Source organism: Leptonychotes weddellii, chromosome 3, assembly GCF_054177405.1.
Source record: "Leptonychotes weddellii isolate Sample4059 chromosome 3, ASM5417740v2, whole genome shotgun sequence".
Classification (NCBI taxonomy): Eukaryota; Metazoa; Chordata; class Mammalia; order Carnivora; family Phocidae; genus Leptonychotes; species Leptonychotes weddellii.
In genome coordinates, this window is record NC_138371.1 from 7,870,571 (window position 1) to 7,892,948 (window position 22,378).

The 22,378-nt window shown below is 38.9% G+C and overlaps 1 protein-coding gene across 1 annotated transcript in view; it reads right to left on the reverse strand.

Moving 5' to 3' along the window:
- The window catches only part of CAB39 (calcium binding protein 39), an 86,398-nt gene that overhangs the window by 29,483 nt on the left and 34,537 nt on the right, over nt 1–22,378 (reverse strand). Inside the window, exon 2 of the mRNA XM_081813421.1 lies at nt 19,903–20,058. Within this exon, the coding sequence (XP_081669547.1) occupies nt 19,903–20,016 (114 nt within the window). The 5' untranslated portion in view covers nt 20,017–20,058. The remainder of the gene's footprint in view (nt 1–19,902; nt 20,059–22,378) is intronic.

Genomic DNA, 22,378 nt, shown 5'->3' on the forward strand with positions numbered 1-22,378 from the left:
CTGGATGTAGGAAAATGTGATGTTACCACACCATGAAGGCAAGGAATTCCTAAAAAACATAGTGATCCAAGAAAGGCAATCTACCTGACAGAGCTACAGGAGTGAGCAATGAAAACAAATCCCTGTGTTCTCACAGAGAACAGTCTGGAAGAAGACACCCCAAACTGAGCATAGTCTGCCTATGAGGACAGGGAAGAAGAATACTTCCACTTTTCACTCTACTTCAGAATTGTATGTTTTACAATTTACATTTTACTTTTACATCCAAGCTTAGTTGCCACCTACAGAGGATAATTAGCAGCATGATATAAAAAAACTAAAACTCATCAACCTTATTATTTATTAGCAGTCCTGATACATGAGAGAGATTAAGTTCATATTTCAACTGATGACTTATAATTTTATGCATATTTCAACTATTTGTGTGATTTCTGTTCCCCATTATATGGATAATTACAAGTTGATTAAACAAAACCTTAAAAAAAAAAAAAAGATGTCCCAAATTTTCCTAAAAGATCATCAGAAAACCTTGGGCACCTGGGTGGCTCAGTCGGTTAAGTGTCTGCCTTCGTCTCAGGTCATGATCCCAGGGTCCTGGGATCGAGTCCCACATTGGGCTCCCTGCTCAGCACGGAGTCTGCTTCTCCCTCTTCCCCTCCCCGCTGCTTGTGATCTCCCTTACTCTCTCTCTCAAGTAAATAAATAAAATTAAAAAAAAAAAAAAAAGATCAGAAAACCTTAAGAAGTATTTCACCAGAAAAGGTGATGCGGCAAGTGTTTACTGAATGAAGATAGCATACAGAACAAATAAACTTGTCTGTTCTTGTGTAGGTTTGGCTTGGCGCCCTTTATCGGCATTCACATCTGGGAGCCTGCCTAGTCCCCCATCTCTGGCCTGCTGGCATTAAGTCAACATGTTCTCTGCCTCTCTGACCACATCCTCCTTATTGCACCTCCCCGTCTGTCCCTTCACACCTACCGAGTAAGGGAGTCACACTTACTGCTTCTCCAAGCATGATACCCTTTCAAGCTGCTGAGACCATCGTATCACCTCATCCATGGGCCTCCTTAATGACCATGTTACCTGTCCCACTAAGACTGCACGTTTCAGTGCTGTGCATGCCCACGGCAACGGATCTCTTGTTCCCCTAAATAATGCTGGATGTCCTTCACTGAAACTTTCTCTACTTCAGCTTCCAGGGTTCTGAACACTGTAGAGAAAGTGCTGGAAACCTGTGTACACTTAGTCTGCTAACATTCATGATGTTCGACAGCCTTCAATCCAGTCAGAAACATTTCTTCCGACTGCATTATTTCCAACCAGTAACGCCTAGCAGCAGATGCTTCAAAATTGCTCCATTTTCCTCAAGAGACTTCAGTGTCTCTCTATCTCTCTGCTCCCTATCTGAACATCTTGCTTCACTCTTTCCATGTTGAGGTAAGACTTCATAATGAAAACACCCTCAACTTCTCCATCCATCTTGATGTACTTCTGCCATCCTCCATCCCAACCCTGGACACACACCAGAATCACTTGGGGGACTTTTAAAAAAGATGCCCAATCCCCTCAAGAGACTTATTAATGACAGAAGGAAAAACAGTACTTTCACATGCAGACACCATCATAACCATGTGACAGAAGTAAGGGAATGGTAACGGGACCATTGACCTCACATGCCTCCTGGCACTGCCAAGTGTACAGCATTACTTCTGTGAGTTTCTTGCCAAAAAGGCACCACCTGCATTGAATCATGAGGAAACATCAGCCAAACCCAAACTAAGGAACAGTCTACAAAACAACTGGCCAGTAACTCTTCAAAAGTGTCAAGGTCATGGGAGTCAATGGAAGACTGGGACACTGTTCCAGATTAAAGGAGAATTAAGGAGATGTGACAAATAAATGCAATGTGTCATCCTGAACTGGATCCTGGGCCAGAAAAAGGACATGAGTAGAACAACTGATGAATCTGAGAGAGACCCATGGATTAGTTAATATTATCATATAAATGTCAGTTTCCTGATTCTGATCATTAGACTGGTTATGAAAAATGTTAACATTTGGGGAAGCTGGGAGAAGAGAAAGAAACTCTTTCTGCAATCATTTTATAAGTCTAAAAAGTTCACCTACTCTCTTATTTTGCTTTTTCTTCACAGGTGAGAGGCAGCCCTCCTGAGTTCCTAGGCTGATGGCTCTATATATGTGTGCTGGAGAAAGGGCCCCTTGCCTCCAGTCCCCCACGGGCAATTTTGCTAGTTGTGTGGCCTCGTGGAAGGTGCAGATTCCATACCTTAAGATCTCAAATTCCAAATAAAGGCTCTTCCAATTCTCTACTGCCCCATCCTCTCTCCTCACTCTCTCGCCCTGACATCTTGGTCTCTCCTCAAGCAACCCTGAGTGCTCACACTACTCCTCTCCACCGTCGGAGCCCCCACACCCACAAAGCCTTCCGTCCCTTCCCCCGCTCTCCTCCTCTGATGCCACAGCAGTTGTTACCCTTTTTCAGCCCCCGGCCTTGTAGGGTCAGATCTTCTCATCTCTACCTCTCATTTCCCGAACTTATTACAGGGCTTTGGAAAAGTCCTGCTTACACGTTTTTATTCCCTCCCTGCTCCAATGTCTATGATGGTGACTTGCACACGGTCTGACTTCAGGATTTTGTTAATGGACTCAATTGTCTAAGACATTTCAGTCAGCTGAACACGGTGTTCTGGGACACCGATGCTACCCTTGGGTGGCCAGTGAGCATCATATTAAGTTTCATGGGCACAGACTACTAAGAGCAGCCAACTGTTTCACAAACACATGGTCATGAAGAGAGGCACGTGAAAGAATTAGCCCCCTCATGACCAGCCACTCACTTGACTGGAAAACGATGGGGATCATGCCTCACTAAGCATGCTGCTGTGGATCATGCTTTTGCCCTGTCGAGGTAAGAAGCACAGAAGTTCTTAGTTGTTTTCTTGAGGCGTTCTGAGCCACACACAGTGGGAATTTGGGGATACCCAGTGGAGCAGAGTCACAGAGAAAAGAATCTGGGGCTTGAGAGAGCTTCTCAGGGTCAAGGCTCCAAGTTGAGAAGCACTGTCGATACTGCCGGGGGTGGTGGGGGAGGCATATTAATCCTCTGCCAGAAGCCTCACTGACTTCCACATACAACGGACTGGTAACAAACTTTATTTTTAATTAATATCTCCAAGAGATATTTTTAAATTAAACAATTTAAGTTACAGGATCAACTTAAGTAGTGACCAGTATTCCGAAGTTCACATTGCACACTCACTTCACTGGTAACAATATCAGAACTGTATCACTTTTCCTCCCAGGGGGAGGACATAGGAACTACTTCAAATTTTTAAGTGTAGTATCCATTTAATAACTTCTCCAATTAGAACTGAGGCTGGGAGTCTTTCCACTGCCTGTTTTCCCCTTAAAAAACACAGCAAAGTGGGAAATTAAGAAATTAGTAAGCCAAACACTAGTAAAAATGGCCTACATCAAGACCTCCAAAAACTCAGAAGGTTTTGTGTTAAAGCTCTAGCCTTAAGCCCAATGTTCCCACAGTACCCATCACTGTACTATTTTACCATCATTAGTGGCAACCACTGAGACACAAAGCAGTGATGTGAAAAAATTTTAGAAGACAAAAGGAGATATTCACTTACCCATTAGTGCTTCTAGACCATGTCCCTGACGTGCTCATAGCCATTTCACCCACTCCCGCTCTGGACGCAACAAGGCCCAACTATCAGCAGATCTCAAAGTGGCTTCATAGTAGGAGTGAAAGGTGACAAGGTGGCTACTGACAGGTGCAGGCACGGGGTTGTGGGGTTTTCAGAAAACTGGGTCTGCCCACTCTCTTACCCTCAATTTTTAATAAAGTTAACTAGGTAAACCCAACTTTAAATATAAAGCACATTTAAAGATAAACACAGCAGAAGTAATATGTTTAAAGTATAGATATGCCTGATTTATAAATTATAAGGCAAAAAAACCCTTTAAAAAAAGATAGTCTGCTTCAATATAATAATTAAGTTAAAATGGTACAATATTTTTTCCCTCCTGCCAGAGGTAAAGACTTCAAAAAGAAGTCTGGTGGGTGAAAAATAAATTGGTACAACACACTGGATGGCAATTTGGCAAAATGTACCAAAAAGCTTTAAAAGGTGTAATAGCTCTGTAAATCACACATTATACTTCCAGGAATTTACCCTAGGGAAATAGATAATTACACAAAGATATAAGTATAAGCAGTGTGATTTATAATAGCAAAGAATTAGATGAAAAGTTATCCCATTGAACTGGTTAAATTATAACGTCCCCATAAAATGGAAGACCATGGCAAGCTTTAAAGGTAATTAAGTAGATCTATACTGACATGCAAAGATGTTAACATTAAACCTGAAAGATAAACCAGGTTACAGAATAATATGCTCCCACATTCATTACTTATTTGCCCGGGGAGAGAGAGGGCGGGGGGACATATGAATGAGAATCTGTGCAGATATCCTACCGTGTCAACAGGAGTCATTTCATGCGGTAGTGGAATGAGGAGGAGCTTTAAATATAAAGAGATTATATATATATCAATCACAACCATTAGGCATAATGGAAGGAGCACAGCTCTCTCATACACCAACCCAGACGCCTCGCAACCCCTTGTTACCTACAGAGTGCTTAGGAAAAGAGAAAGAGAGAGAAGTTGCAGATGTCAGCCTCCTCTTCCCCCACCAAATGACTTCAAATGAACAGGGCTTTGGCAAATAGATGCTGAAGTAAGGAGAAAGATCTGATGACTAAGGTTGTGAGCCAGGAACATAAAGGCAACACTTCTTTCTTTTTTAAAAAGATTTTATTTTTAAGTAATCTCTACACTAAACATGGGGCTCAAACTTACAACCCAGAGATCAAGAGTTGCATGCTCTCCTGACTGAGCCAGCCAGGCGCCCAAGGCAACATTTCTTCAGTCAGGAGGAGACAGACCAACCAATTTTCTCAGAGGAAATGAATTATGAACTGAAATGTGAGATTTAGAGCGACGCTGCAATATGGAATCAGAGCATCTTAAATGTTGAAAGGAACATCAGAGATCATACAAATAAGTGGATTTTTAAAGAAGATTTGCTTATTTGAGAGAGAGCATGCGTAAGCAGCAAGGGGCAGGGGGGTGGAGAGGGAGAGGGAGAGGGAGAGGGAGAAGGAGTCTTTTTTTTTTTTTTGAAAGGGAACACAAAGCAGGGGGAGTGGGATACGGAGAAGCAGGCTTCCCGCGGAGCAGGGAGCCCGATGCGGGGCTCAATCCCAGGACCCTGGAATCATGACCTGAGCCGAAGGCAGACGCTTAACGACTGAGCCACCCAGGCACCCCGAGAGAGTCTTGAGCAGACTCTCTGCGGAGCCCAACACAGGGCTCAATCTCACGACTCTGAGATCTAGACCTGAGCTGAAACAAGAGCCAGGCGCTTAGCCAACTGCGCCACCTGGACGCCCCAAGTGGTTTTTAAAATCCTTTTGGGGCCACTGATATCCTGCTCCCTACTGTCCATCACCACTTTTTAAAATAAAAATCTTACGTAGAATCCCAACATACAAATGAGGATAAAGTAAAACTAAAAAAACGGACAAAGGAAGAAGGAGCACCTGAAACCATGGTCAGCTTCTCTATCTAGAGCACACCTTTGGAACACTAAGTTTAAAAGCAAAATACACATACTCAAACACACACTTTCCCTAGCCCCCATTTCTAACCAAAATAAGAATCCCTGCTTTAATCTGTTTCATCAGAAACATCAAAGTTTCCCTAGATAAGTAGGTAGCAAGCTTTTTGTGGGTCATATAGTGTCCGTCACAACCAGTCAACTCCGCCACTGCAGCAGGAAAGCTGCCACAGACCATCGTCAATGAACGGGCATGGCTGTGTTCCAATAAAACTTTATTTATTAAACCAGGTAATGGGCTGTCCTGGGCCACAGTTTATTGACTCATGCACTGGAAAATATCTGGTGGGGAGAAAATAGGCCAGAAGTTATGTGACCCTAGAGTTAGTATACAACTATCAAATCCTCTCAAATTCTCCCTCAGAAATCTAGTCTCTTCTCTTGCTTCTTCTCATCCTTTAGCTTTCCCTGTCACCAGAGTTCTCTCACGAAGTTCATCTTCTGCCATTATGTCCATCTTCTCCAACACGCTTACTATCTCACCTCATCTCTGACATGAAACATTGCTAGTGGGAATGAAAAGTGGTACACCGACGCTGGAAAAGAGTTTGGTGGTTTCTTGCAAACTAAACATGCAGTTACCTTATGACCCAAGAATTGTACTCTTGGGCATTTATCCCAGAGGAATGAAAACCTACGTTCATACAAAACCTGTACAAAAATGTCCACAGTAGTTTTATTTGTAATACCCAAAAACTGGAAGCAGTCTAGATGTCCTTCAATGGGTGACTGATTAAACACACTGGGGCGCATCCACAGAATGGACTAGTAAAACTCAGCAATCAAAAGGAATTATCACTACTCACAACCACTTGCATTGATCTTGTGGGAATTCAGCTGAGTGAAAAAAAGCCAGTCTCAAAAGGTTGTACACTGTACGATTCTATTTATAAAATATTCTTGAAATAGCAAAATTATTTGTGGTTGCCAGCAAGGGTTAGGGAAGGAGAGAGGATGGGGGTGGCTATAAAGGGATAGCAAGGGGGGCCTTGTGGTGATGGAACAGTTCTGTGTCTTGAGTGTGGTGGTGGTTACAAAGAAACCACAAGGCTAGACACACGCGTGGGTGCGCACGCACGCACACACACATAAAACTCATGAAATGTGAACAAGGCCTGTGGACTGTATCAATGTCAATTTCCTGGTCTTGATATTGGACATAGTTATGTGCCATTTTACCACTGGGGGGAACTGGGGGAAAGGTACAAGGGCTCTCCCTGTATACTTTTTTGAAACTTATGAATTAATAATTATTTAAAAATAGATTTAAAACAAGGCAAAACCACCACCACAAAGATTTCTGCAGCTCCCTCAGTATATACATCTTTAGATTGTATATAAGGCCTTTGTCAATCTACTACAACCTACACCTGCAGCCTCACTTCCCACCACTCCCCTCTATCCAGTCAGCCTATAATGTCCCTCTGAACTTGTCACCATGTTCCGGACATAAACTGTTTCACATTCCATTCCCTCTCACTCTTTGCCTGGCAACACCTTAAAATCCAGTTCAAATGTCACTTCAAACTTAAAGCTGTATCTGTACCTGTCTCTGAGACAGGTCAGTACGCACTGTTTTATCCTCCTGGTTCCCACGGAATTTCATTTCATATCTCCAAGTCTCTCTATACTACATTATGTTATTTATATATAAACCTATTTCCTCTAGTAGATTATAAACTCCTTAAGAATAGGGACAAAATTTGATCCGTGTGCCCATCTATCTGCCCACAGAGATGAGGGCACTAAAATGTCTGTGGATTCGATCAAGTTGGGAATCTTTTGCAAAAGATGACAATGGAAGTAATGAAGTTATCTTTTGCAAGAGCCTGTCCTTCCAACCACCATGCACACGAAACCTGGCATAAGGAAACATAATTCAGATGGGAATCATTGTTTATTAAGCCATCTTTTTTAGGAAAAATTTTGAAATGATCTACTAAGCAAACTTTCCATGCTTCTGTTCACCATTAGTTTATATAATCAAATTTATTATAATTTACATGTAACTAGTTATTATTGAGAAATGCCTCAAAGAGCTCAGATTTTTTGGTGGGGGGAGGAGGGAGGCTTAAATCATTTATAGTTTGTCTTATATCTTTGTTTTGAAGATTTATTTATTTGAGAGAGAGAGAGAGGAAGCAGACTCCCCACTGAACACGGAGCCCAAGGTGGGGCTCAATCTCAGGACCCAGACAGAGATCATGACCTGAACCAAAACCAAGAGTCAGGCGCTTAACTAGCTGAGCCACCCAGGCACCCCTTGTCTTATATTTTTCTTTTTTTGAATTTCTTTGTATCTACTCTTGAGCAAAAGAATCATTTTAAACAAGTGTCCTCTACATATGTACCAATCTATGTTTAATGCCTTAAATATCAATTCATTCTCAAAAAGGGATCTATTACATGACCTCATTGAGAAAAGGAAGTTTTTAAATCAAAGTAAATTAAGATAAAGGATGTGAGATGGAATCTAAAAGTAAACTGAAAAATACTGTTGGTGCCAAACATTTGATAAAAACAATTCTATTTTCACATTAATTCTTGTGTTAATCAAAAAAAAAACAAAAACAACTCCTACAAACACACACACATACCTCCCTACTAAAGAAAATGCCTGAGTAGTCTAAGCTGAAAGATCATGGTCTAAGAATAACCTATTAATAACCTTTTGGTGTCAAAGATTACTCTAAACAAGTTGAGTAACCATGAGTCACTGTTAAATGGCCATGCTAGAAAAGGCTACTCCCTTTGCCCCTCTTAAATATGCCAACATAGAGCAAACTTATTCCTCTCATGAAATGAGTGAATATAGCCATTCAACACTGAACACACGCATTCACAGTGCTGAAGGGACCCAAGTATAAGCTGAACAAGGCAGTCATACCTTCCTTATACAGCATGCAGTGGGCAAAGAGTGTGTAAATAGTCATTACATACACAGATTTACGTGGCTGTTAGCAATGAAAGAACAAATTTCACCCCATCCCACTCCACCCCCATGCCCCAGATACCTAAAAATAAGGATGGGTAAGATAAATCATTTTTCCCCCTAAAAGTATAAGGAAAATAGTTTTCAAATTCTTTTAAAAAGGTGTGGCATGGTTCCTAAGGGACTAATGTATTTGTATTATATACAATTCTTTTTTTTTTTTTTAAAGATTTTATTTATTTGAGAGAGAGAGAATGAGAGAGAGAGAACACCTGAGAGGGGATAGGGTCAGAGGACGAAGCAGACTCCCTGCCGAGCAGGGAGCCCGATGCGGGACTCGATCCCGGGACTCCAGGATCATGACCTGAGCTGAAGGCAGTCGCTTAACCAACTGAGCCACCCAGGCACCCTATATACAATTCTTAATATGGCAGCTGTGTACCATATAAAACAAATAAAAATACCAACATATTACAAACAGGGGCATAAGCATTCGAATGTTGTATTTATCATTTTGTCTACAAGATCACAAGAAATGAATGAGAAAATGCCCATGGATATGAGTAAAGCAGAAACAGGCAGAGATTCACCATGGGTCTGGCAGAGCTAGGAGTGAATTCCACCTCTGACTCCAATACAATGGGTTATATTAAAACAACAGCTTTCTTTATATGGATCATGAGAATAATGACAGGAAACTATTATACCTCAAAATAAGACCGACGCCTATTCTCTATGAAGGCACCTTGCAAAATAATGGTGTTGTTTCAGCATAAGGATGCGTCAACCATGCAAAGTTTGTATTCCTTCTTACAAGACCTAAGTGGGCTCTTAGCCTGTGCCAAACACATATCCAGAGACAGAAACCTGCTCTCTCGCAGGGAAGCCAATTTCCACCTACTATTTTTCCTAATAGCAAGATGAAATTGGACTCCCTGTTTTACTTCCACTTACAGGTTTTAATTCTATCTCCTGCCACCATCTGGAACCTTCCCTTTCCTCACATAAGATGATCCCCTAAAGACATTTTACTAAGGGCTTAGGGCTCACATTTTATTCTTTCTCTACTTCACATCTCCAGTTTATTCAATTATTCCTCATGGCAGAGTTCTCAATTTCTGTGCCAGGTGGACATTCCTCCCTCAACACATTCTAGTTTCTCTACATCCTCAAGTACAGACTGGTCTACATACAGCAGAAGATGATCACTTTGAATTTAAATACTTTATTTCTATCATTGCCACCTAGGCTTTCAGTAGTTTTTCTAGGTGCTTTACTACATGATCTATTCTTAGGGCAAATGTATATGGTTTGTAAGCCATCTCTCTCAGCTGGTCCATGGATAGTCCTTTCTTACTCTCTTTATTGAATTATAATTGACATAAAAGAAACCACACAGATTTTAAAGTGTACAATTTGATAAGTTCGGACTTATGTATATACCCATGAACCCATCAAGAGATTAAACATATCCATCACCACCAAGAGCCCTCTGAAGTCCCCTACTTTGCCAACCCTACTCTAACCCTCCACATCCCTGCCAATCCCAAAGCAATCACTGATCTGCTTTCTGTCATTATAGCTATCCGTAGAGTTTTATAGAAACAGAACCATACCTTATGTATTCTTTATAAGCTGGTTTCTTTCACTCAACATAATTGAGATCTGTTCATGTTGTTGTGTACAGGAACAGCTCCTTCTTTTTTATTGCTAAGTAGTATTCCTTTCTATGGATGTACCACAACTGGTTTATTCACACACCTGGACTATTTCCTACTTTACACTATTATAGATAATGTCTATCAACAGTTATGTACAAGTCTTATGTGTGGACATATATTTTTTGTTCTCTTGGGTAAATACCTAGGAATGGATGCTAGATGCAAAATTAGCTTTTTAAGAAACTGTTAAACTGTTTTTGGTAGTGGTTTCTCGTCTTACATTCCCAATAGCAGTTCCAGATGTTCTGCATAATCATTTGGTATAGCCTGAGTTTTCAATTTTTGCCATTCTAATGGTGTGTAGTGGTATTTCCTCATGGTTTTACTTCGCAATTCCCTAATGATTAACTTTTTTTTTTTTTAAAGATTTTATTTATTTATTCATGAGAGACAGAGAGGCAGAGGGAGAAGCAGGCTCCCAAGGAGCAGGGAGCCCGATGCGGGACTTGATCCCAGGACTCTGGGATTATGACCTGAGCCGAAGGCAGACGCCCAACCATCTGAGCCACCCAGGCGTCTGATTAACATCTTTTCAAGTGCTTACCTCAAAGCTGTGTATTTTCTTTGGGTAAGTGTATATTTGGATTTCTTGCCCACTTTTTACTGGATTGTCTGTTTTCATATTGTTAAGTTTTCAGAGTTCTTTGTATATTCTGGATGAAATCTTTTATCAGATATATGCTTTGCAAAGATTTTTCCTCATTCTGTGGCTTGTCTTTTCATTCTTTAAGTGTCTTTTGAAGAGCAGAAAAGTTTTAGTGCTGATGAATTCTGATTTATTAATTTTTTCTTTTAATAGAGTATGCTTTTGGTATCATACCTAAGAATTCTTTGCCTAGCCCAAGGTCACAAAGATTTTCTATTTTCTTTTATTAGATGCTTTATAATTTTAGGTTTTACATTTAGTTGTGTGATCCACTTTGAGTTAATTTTCGTATATGGCATGAGTTATGGGTCCAACATTTTTTTTGTATATGCGGTTATCAAACTGTTTCAGCACCAATTGTTGAAACAACTACCCTTTGGAATTGCATTTGTTCCTTTGTCAAAAATTTTCCATACACATGTAAGTTTAATTCTGTTCTGTTCCACTGGTGTTGATGCCACACTGTTTTGATTACTGTACCTTTAGAATTCTTGAAATCAGATGGTGTGAACCCTCCAACTTTGTTTTTGTTCCAATTTGTTTTAACTGTAGGTCCTTTGCATCTCCATACAAATTTTAGAGCCAGCTTGTCAATTTCTATAAAAAAGCCTGCTAGGATTGGAATGAATCTATAAATCACAATTTGGGGAGAACTGACATTTTAACAACACTGAGTCTTCCAACCCACGAACAGGTATCTCTCTCACTTATTTAAGTCTTTCAACTCTTAGCAAGATTTTGTAGTTTTCAGTGTATAGGTCTTTCACTTCGTTTGTAAGATTATCCCTAAATGTTTCATATTTTTTTGATACTACCCCAAATGATTTTTTTTCTAATTTCAATTTTGGGGTTTTCATTGCTATTATACAGAAATACAATTGTTCTTTGTATATTGATGTTGTAACCTGTGACCTTGCTGAACTTATGTATTAGTTCTACTAGCTTTTTTGTAAATTCCTTCAGCTTTTCTATGTAGATGATCATGTCATCCACAAATAAAGACAGTTTTACTTCTTCCTTTTCATGCGTTTCATTTTCTTGCCTGCCTGCACAGGTTAGAAACTCCCGGAACAAGGCTGAAAAGAAGTGATAAAAGTGAACATCCCTTTTTCTTTTTTTTCCCCCTTTCTTATTCCTGTCCCTTTTTCTTTTTTTTCCCCCCTTTCTTATTCCTGATCTTGGAGATACATGATTCAGCCTTTCATCATTATGTATGTAGTGCTAGCTGTAGGGTTTTTGTAGCTACTCCTTGTTAGGTTGTTCTATTCCTAATTTGCTGAGAGTTTTAATCAGGATCTTTTTTTTTTTCCCTTCTTTCTTTTCATCTACTGACATGTAGTTTGTCAATACAATGAATTACATTGATTGATTTTTGAATGTTAAACCAGCCATGGGTTCTAGAAATAATGTATCACTTGGTCATGATGTATGGTCCTACTGTTAGATTCAATTTGCTAAAATTTAGTTTATAACTTGTGCATCTATGTTCATAAGGGATATTAGTCTACAGTTTTTTTGTAATGTCTTTGGTTTTGGTATCAGGATAATCCTGGCTTCACAGAATGAGTTAAGAACTATTTTTTCTTAAATTTTCTAAAAAAGTTTAAGTAGAAATTGTGTTATTTCTTCCTTAAATGTTTGGTAGAAATCTTTAGTGAAACTATGCCTAGATTTTCCTTTGGGAGAGAATTACTAAGTAAATTTTGACTTACTTTAATGGATATAGGGCTATTAAAGTTAATTCATTTTTTTTCTTGAGTGAGCCTGGGCAAGTTATGTCTTTCAAAGAATCTGCCCATTTCATCTAAGTTGTCAAACTTATTGGCATGAAGTTGTTTATAATATCCCCTTATCACCCTTTTTAATATCTGTAGAATCTGTAGTGATGTCAACTCTTTCAATGCAGATACTGGTGATGTGTGTTTTCTCCTGATCAGTCCTAGCTAGAGTTTATCAATTTTATTCATCTTCTCAAAGAAGTTTGGTTTTGATTTTTTCCCTGATTTTTATTTAACAGATTTCTGCTTTGATCTTTATTTATTTCCTTTCTTCTTACTCTGCTTAATTTGCTCTTCTTTTTCTGGTTTCTTAAGGTAGGCACTAAGACCTTTCTTCTAATATTTGCATCTAGTGCTACAAAATTTCCCCAACTAATGTTTTGGCAACATCAGACTAATTCTGATGTTGTGTTTTTATTTTTATTCTACTCAAATAACTTTCTAATTTCTTTGATCCATGATTTATTTGGAAGTATGTTTAGTTTCCAAATATTCTGGAATTTTTCCAAGACTGTTATTGATGTCTAATTTAATTCTACTGTAGTCACAGAACATATGTTATATAAATTTATTCATTTACATGTATTAGAACTTCTTTTCAGGCCCAAAATATGGTCTACACTTACTAAAAATGTGCCATATGTCAAAAGGATGTAGGAGTGTTCTGCTGTGGTTCTATACCTATCCATCAGGCCAAGTTGGTTGATAGTATCTTTCTGGTCTACTAGAAAATCTTTGCTGATTTTCTAGTTGCTTGTTCTATCAAGTATTGAGATTGAGGTACTGAAATTTCCAATTATAATTGTGGATTTGACTGACTTACCTTGCAATTTTATCAGTTTTTACTTTATTTTGCTTTAAGGCTCTGTTACTAGGTGCATAGTTAGGATTGTTATGTCCCTTGGATTAATTAACCTCTATTTTATCATGAAATGAGTTTATCTCTGGTAATATTCTTTGCTCTGAAATCTACTTTTGACTGATATTAATAGAGGCACTCCAGCTTTTTCTTTTGACAAGTATTAATATGGTATACCTTCTTCCATCCTTGTAACCTAATTGTGTCATTATCTTTATTTATTTATAAAATATTTATTTATTTAGAAAGAGCAAAAGCACAAGTGGGGGGAGGGGCAGAGGGAGAGGGAGAGAGAGCATCCCAAGCAGACTCCACACTGAGCACAGAGCCTGATGTGGGGGGCTTGATCCCATGACCCTGAGAGCATGACCTGAGCCAAAATCAAGAGTCAGAGGCTCAACTGACTGAGCCACCCAGGCACCCCTGTGTCATTATCTTTAAAGTTCATTTCTTATAGGCACATAAGGTTAGGGCTTTTTCATTCAATCTTATGATCTCTGCCTTTTAATTGAAGTATTCAGACCATTTATATTTAATGTGATTATTGATATGGTATTTGAGTCTATCATTTTGCTGTTTATTTTCCATTTGTCCCATCTGTTCTTTAATCCCCCTTTTCCTCTTTTTCTGCCTTCTTTTGGTTTAATCAAGTTATTTTTAGTGATTCTCTTTTAGATGCCTTTGGCATCTAGTCTGGTTTTTTTGGTTTTTGTTTTTATTTTCTTAAGATTCTAGTCCAAAGCTGTAGTTTTTTCTGTATTGCATTTTATCAGTTAAGACCATGCCCTTCCTTCAACCTCTGCTCCACCATCCCTAGCTAACTAACCCTCCTCTGATACCAGAGTCAGTTACATACAGAATTTACTATCCTTCTACAATATTTGTCATTCACAAACGCTGCTAGTAAGCCCTTAATTCTCTTCATATAAATCAATAACAACAAATCAACAGCTTAGAGTTGAGGACAGTATCTTACAACAGATCACTAGAACCCTGCCTAGAAGCTCTGAGTGATCCACTAATCATGTCCACTGGGTATAATTATTCATCCAATCATTAAAAATGTCCTCTGAGCATCCTGAACTACAGGGGAAGATAATTAATGAACATAAAACTATTTGGAAGACACTAAGACCAACAGGGTAGATCTCTTGAGAAGGGTCATTTATCTCACTACTTCGATGTGTGGTAGCACTAAAAGGGAATGTGATACTTGGCCAACGTCATAAAAATCTAGAAGATACCTGACTATTATACACTCTTATTAGTCACAAACTCAAAATACAGATTGTTACATATTCTCAGTAATATCTGTTTTATCCTATTCAGTAGGAATTAAGTGTTCAGAGTTACAAGATAACAGAATTTCAAGTTAACTGTGCTTTGTATTCCACTTTCAAATAAATGCAAATAGTTACTGAGCTATCTTTGGAAGGTTTAGAGTCTAACAGGGGGAAGAAAGAATAAACAAACATCATTAGTATATTAAAAATGTTAAGTGCTACAAAGGGAAATAGAGCAAGATCAAGAGGAACAGGAATGCCAGAGAGGACAGATGCATTTTAAATAGGGGGTTGGGTGAAAAGTGACATCTGAGCAAAGACTTGAAGGTGATAAGGGAGTAAGCCAAGCAGAGAGCTGGAGGAAGAACATTCTAGGCAAAAGAAACAGCCACATGCAAAGGCTTAAAGGCAAAAGCAAGACTGGAATGTATGAAGAAAGGAAGTCAATGTTGGGGGAGAACCTGGAGAAGGGACCATTGAAGCCATAGACCTGAATGTCCAGGGAAAGGGTCATCATGTATTTTTCTGCTAAAGGGTAGACAGTAAATATTTTAAGCTTCGCAGGCCACATAAGATCTCTGTTGCATATTCTTCTTTGCTTCTTAAACCGAACCTTTAAAAAATGTAAAAACCATTCTTAGCTCACCAGCCTTACAAAAATAGGCCTAGGCAAGGAATTGGACTGTAGAACTTAGTTCAGACCCTTGTAAGGACTCTGACTTTTATTCTAAGGGAAATATTTGGCTCATGTTTTGAAAGAACCACTATGCTTGTAGGGAGGCAAGAGAGACCAGTTAAAAGGATACTGTAGTAATCCAGAGCAGAGATAATGGTAGCTCAGACCAGAGTGGTAACTAGCAAAATGGGAGACATGGTTAGATTCTGGCTTTTAAACCAGATAAAGTGAATGGACTTGCTTCATGAATTGGATTTGGGAAATGAGAAAGGAGTCATGGATGACGCCAGACTTTTGGCCTGAAAAACAAGAAGGACCGAGTTTCATTAACTATGGTTGGAAAGACTGTGAGTGGATGTTTGAAGTGTTTTGTTTCAAAACAAAGTAGAATTTAAATTCCTTCAATCCTGCCACAACTTTGTAGCTATTTTATTTATTCTTCTAGAACTTCAGAATAATTTTTAAGTTACAAAAAGATCCTACTGTAATTTGAATTAAATTGCTTTAAGCTTAAAAATTAATTTGAGAAGAAATGGCATCTTAACTATATGCCAGCTCATAACATGGACCAGGTATTCTTTGGTGTCTCTGAACAAGGTTTTATAGTTTTCTTCAAACAGGTTCTTCACACTTCCTGATGAAAGTTTTCCCAGACATCTGTACTTTCTTTTGTTGCTACTGTAAATGAAATACTTTCTTAAAATATTACAATTTCTAGATAGTTCTGATTGCATTTAGGGATGCTATGAATTTTCTATTGATTTAGCCGCCCTTGCGAACTCTCATTTTCACACTGGTTTACTTGTGTTTTATACAGATATATGAATATCTCAACAATGTAATTTTCCCTGTTTATTTGCAGTAGCTTTATTATTTTTTACTTCTAAGCCATTTCTTTATGTACTGGCTAGATTTCCAGAACAAACTAAATAAGTCATAGCAAGCATGGTTTTAACGGGACTACCGTCAAGTTTTCAGTCTTAAGTATGAGGTCAAAGTTGTTTCTCATGGTTTTTAATTGAGTGATCAGATTTTCATCTTTTCACTGTTTTCAGGTCTCAGTTCCCTCTTCACCATCTGCATCAGTTGCTACTTCCTTTTGAATCTTGATAACAAGGTGAGTCAGAAATTTAGGGGTCCTCCTCCCTCTTCTTAATCTACTTCAGAATAAGTAATTTGCATGGATTGCCTTTCAGAGTCATCCCTTTCCTTCGAAATGAAATTTATTTTTCATAAATTCAACTATTTTTCTTTGCTTTGTTTATCCTAATAGTAGGAAGTCTATTCTTGCTAAGGTTTAAAGCAGTAGTTCTCAACCTCAGTGTTACTGACATTTTGGGCCAAATAATTCCTTGTTGTGGGGGGCTTTTCCATATTTAGCAGCATCTCTGGCCTATACTAACTAGATGCCAGTTGGAGCCGTCCCTCCAGTGTTAAAACCAATAATGTCTCTAGATATTGCCAAATGTAAAGGGGAAAATTGCCCCTGGTTGAAAACTACTGATTTAGTAAAGTAGATGATGTGGATTCCAACAGAGACTGAACTTGCTTTCTAAAGATTTATTTTTATTTATTTATTTATTTGTGAGAGAGAGAGAGAGAGAGAGAGAGAGCAGCGCTTGATCCCACAACCCTGAGATCATGACCTGAGCTGAGACCAAGAGGTGGATGTTTAACCGACTGAGCCATCCAGACAACCCTAAACTTGCTTTCTATAATCACAGAACTCATCTCCAGTGCCACCTCCTCAATGAGGCTTCCTCATATGACTCCTCAAAATTAGGATACTCCCCCTACCCGATGCAACCCACCTATGCACATACACCTTCCATTAACTCCCACAGATTTCAAACCGTTGACCTCTGGGGACCCTTGAGACCCTTTCAAGGGGACCGTGAGGCCAAAACTATTTTCAATCAATACGAGCACATTATTTGCCTTTTTCTGCTATACTGCCATTTGCACTGATGGCACAGACCCCCCGAGCCCAAGTCAAGACATGGGCAGCAAACTGTACTGCCATCACTGTAATCTTCATCATCATGCACTCAGGTAACAAACAAACAAACAAACAAAGTCAGTTTCACTTAGGAATGTCATGAGGAAGCAGGAACGAAATATTCATTTTATTAAATTTTGATCTCTGAATACACATACGTCTTTTTAACATTTGGTGTGATAAATGGGGAGTGTGCATAAAGCACTTTCTACCCCTAATTAAAGTATAAATGGCTGTCTTAAGGAAAAGTACTTGTATGACTGTTTGAGCTGTGAGCTGAACAAGCCACTTTTTTAATGGAAAATCATTTTTACTTGAAAGAAAACTGACAAATCATTCAGGCCTGGAAATCTGGCAGACATTTTCTTGAAAGTGAATAGAGTAAACCTGTCACTTTTAGGGAAAACACCCAAGAGTATTTGTTATCAAATTTCAATTTTGAATACAACAGGCGTAAGTCCGACCACTTTCCAATACTTGGACTTTTCTGATGGGATTAGTGGTAATACTGAAAAATGTGAATTTTTTATAATGTATAATGTGTCAGCATTTGGAAGATGTGTTTGTGTCAGCGATCCGATACTTTCTAAATGATGAATGTTAGAAAATCATGCATGGATAAAAGATCTTTTCAAAATGCAGAGCATGAAAAGTTTATTCATATACTTTCAGATTCTATTACAACCAAGGAACTATCAATTGTTGAATTTTGGTTTGGTATAAAAAATATTCAAAATTATCTGAAAGGCTTTTCTTAAAATATACCTCCCTTTTCTACCTATACATCTGTATGGGCCAGATTTTCTTTATATACTTCAACCAAAATAACATAAGACAGCAGACTGAATGCAAACACAAATACAAGAATCTAGCTATCATCTATTACACCAGACTTTTTTTTTTTTTTAAGTTTTATCATATCATTAACATTTATCTATATCTTACTATGGGAATGCAAGAAACTATCTAGAATTTCCATGGAAGATCTACTGAGTAGCCTGTCACAAATCCTAATCCCATGAGTATGAACTTCTTTTCTTCATAGGAACACAGGTAGACTTAAAAAGATGTTAAACAGTCTAATATTCAATAACCCAAGACAGGAAACAACCTTCTAAAATAAACAACGGGGTGGAAAATGTCATTCCAATGAATGTTTGAAACACTCATTCAAACAATAGTAGGTATCCAGCCCATGGGAATCAGGAACTGTGGAGGGCACAAGTGGACCAGGAATAACACATGGGTCAAAGAGTTCATGTTCTAATAAGGGAGACAAAAATCCGACACAAATAAAATCATGTTCAAGATGGCGGCAGTGCTGGCATTTCCAAAGGAGGTGGCCAAAAGGGAGAGGTATCTTTTAGGGGACAAGGATGAGGTAGGAAAGGGAGTACTCTGGGAAGCCATCTAGGAAAAGAAAGGTATAGGGTGGTTCTGAAAGATGAATGGCGGCTGAGGTGGAAATGGAAGGGGTAGATAAGACAAAGGCATTAAAAACAGTATAGCTGATTATTTGCTTCAGTTGCTCTAACAGAGGTAAGTTGAGATTGTTAGAGCACATTGAATAAGGGGAAGTGGGGTTGGAAATCACCTAGAGAAACAGAGACCAGGTCATGAAGTGCCTTGTGTGCCATGGGAGGAGTCCGCATGGCAGGTTTAAAGCAGGGGAGGTATTTTAGAAAGAGTATTAAGGACTAAGATACTGCTAAGGTCCTTAAGAAAGGTCAAGAGGGTCTTCATCAACTGGAAATGGAAGTCAGAATCAATTCACAAATCCCTTAGCAAGTAGGGGTTGATACTATTTCGTGAAAGATCACATCTTAAAGAAGAAGGAGACAGACTGGGGTGAAAGCCAAGTTTTAGACTATGGAGACTGGGTAGAGGAAGATACTCGTCATGGGTAAAGGGAATAAGGAAAGGAGGAAAGGAAACCGGGAGAGGCGCCTCTCCAAGAAGACTACCAGTGGAAACAGTGATTTCAGGAATCAAATAAACCACTTCAACAATGAAAACGAAACAGAACAAAACAAAACAACTCCCCCCCCCCCGCAAATTTAAACAAACTTGAAAACCTGAAATGAAAAACTGAGAAAAAAGTTAGAAATTGATCTGTTAGATGGCAGTACAGAAGAAAGCATGTGGTGTTTAAGCAGCAGCAAATGGCACTTTAGGACTCTATTTTAAAAACCCCAAACTGGGATTTACTGATCTTTTAAAATCACCTCATAATCCGTCTTACTTTTGCTCCTAAACAAAAGACTGAAAATATAAAATAAAGCCAAATACATACCTTTTCTGCTTTTTTGTCAGAAATGTCTTGCTTTTCCAGAACGGCCATGCTCTCCTTCAGGTTCTTCACAATGTCTGCTGGAGATTTGTGAGACTTCCCGAATGGGAACGGCATGGCGGCAGCAACAGACACCTCGCTGAGCTCTGCCTGCTTTACCTGCGGACACAGCACAAGGCACAAGTGAGAAAAAGTGGGGTCAATAGAAGACATACTTTTTGAATCCCATGAGTATGAACTTCTTTTCTTCATAGGAACACAGGTAGACTTAAAAAGATGTTAAACAGTCTAATATTCAATAACCCAAGACAGGAAACAACCTTCTAAAATAAACAACGGGGTGGAAAATGTCATTCCAATGAATGTTTGGAACTGTGGGAAGAAAATCAGTGTTTGAGAAAGTCGTTTTATAACAAGACTTTCAAAATGAGCAGGAACTGGGAAACCCACAAATATACAAGGGAAATGATAATGCAGAGATATCTTAGAATTACGCACACTTCGTACTTTTCAAAAATACCTTATCACCTGCTCTCCTAACCACCCATTTGAGGAGGAACATGCTGGTGCTGATGAGCAGGGCAAATAGTACTGCCAGGCCCCACACTAAGTACTTTAATTCATCATCTTATGGGATCTTTTTAAAGAGTTCCCTGAGGGACATTATTACTCCCATTTACAAGTGAACTTTAATGAGGTCAAGAAACTGACTCAAGGTAGTAAGCGATAAAACCAGCTCAGGTCTGTCTTGATCCAAAGTGTCCTTAATCATTGCACTACACCTTTAATTAATAGATATCTCTATTTGGCAGTTGAGGAAACTGAGGCAAAAAGCTAGGTAAGGAGCTCAGCCAAACAGCACTGGCAACAGGCTCACTCTCTAGGTCTCTCCAGATGCATGTTGGCCGGTGTTTACACCGTTTCCTCCCAAGCACCCAGTTGGACACACACCTCCTTCTCTTCAGTCAGTTAGGGTCTCAGAGTTGGAGAGACTCTGGGACCGAGCCTTGGGCAAATCTCCCAGCAGATCCTCAAGTCCCTTAAGTGACAGTTTCAATGTGTACTCTTTTTGCCTGGATAAGACTATCTCCTATGAAGGAACTCATTGGATAAAAGCCTAGGGATAATGAACTTCTGGAAGTTCTTAATTTTTTGTGGGTAGCCGAAAACAATATTTCAACCACATAAACCACAATATTACATCATGTAAAAGGAGGACATCAACTATTCCAAGAAGTCACCATGAAAAAACAAAGTTACTAACAAGACAAACAATGGAAGTAACTTGGGAACGTGTCAGATCTTATAATTACTTTTACTAAATAAACTGAAAGAAGTTATGTTCATAGACATTAAACAACCTCATATAAGATACCAAAAGATAACATTTTTGAGAAGAGCCTTTCAGATCACTTAGGTCCGTGGTTTTCAAACTGTGAGCTCCAAACTCCTGTATTTAACTGTCCCTGAGGCCCACTGCCCACCTCCGCCAAAGTTTTCTTCCCCATGTCAACATAAAATATCTCCAATGCACAGACAGCATCATTAACACTTCTTTTGAACTTTGCCTAAGACTTCACTTGAATAAAGTATTTGAATGCTTTTTCTCTAAAATTTGAGATACAGTGACCTGCATATCTGTTTATAAAGACACACTCAAGGGGAAAGAGCATGCAAATTAACACTAACATTAAGCCTTCAATTAAATCATGAGCAAGTGTGTTATTTCTTGACATGTTTTGATATGATCTGTTCTGACCAATCTTTACACCCAAATATCACCTAGATAGCTCACCATCTTCCTATCAGCTTGTAAATCTGCTTAATCACAGGACCAAAGAGAAATGTCCTCAAACACAGGTTCTCAAAAATCCAAAAATGCATAAAATTACATCTAAATATCTTGTCTATGACAAGAAGTTTAGATCAATTATAGCTGAGTTATCCCAAGTGGCTGTTACATTATCTGATTACCTGGCTAGGTACACAAGTTATGTTCATAGACACAGACCTCCACAAATCCTGGATCATTCTTTCCCATTACTTTTTTTTTTTTTTGGAGGGGGGTGATGCAGGTTGCTTTTCCATAAACACAGTGAATTCACAATCACAGTAAATCCTCTGAAAATACAATCTTTCCTATTTGTACTCTGCAAATGATAGCAACGATGCTACAAGTCAATGCTGGGTGGAGGGTGGGTATGTTTAATGGTATTTTGCAGGAAGTGCTATGGTGCTATGCAACAGAGATACTGTCAGTTCTGGCTCAATGGTGGAAGAAGTGACTTTCCAGGGCAAAGGGGGTTTTAAAAGGTTCTACCATAAACCAAATACTCGTCAGAGTAGAAAGAGTACAGCTGCCGACGAGAACCCATATAAAGTATTTCTGTGAGGGAAAGAGGAAGCATGACACAATCATTCCTTGTAATTAGTATACTATGCGGCCAAAATTTTGCAGAACATAAAAACTAGTAAGACT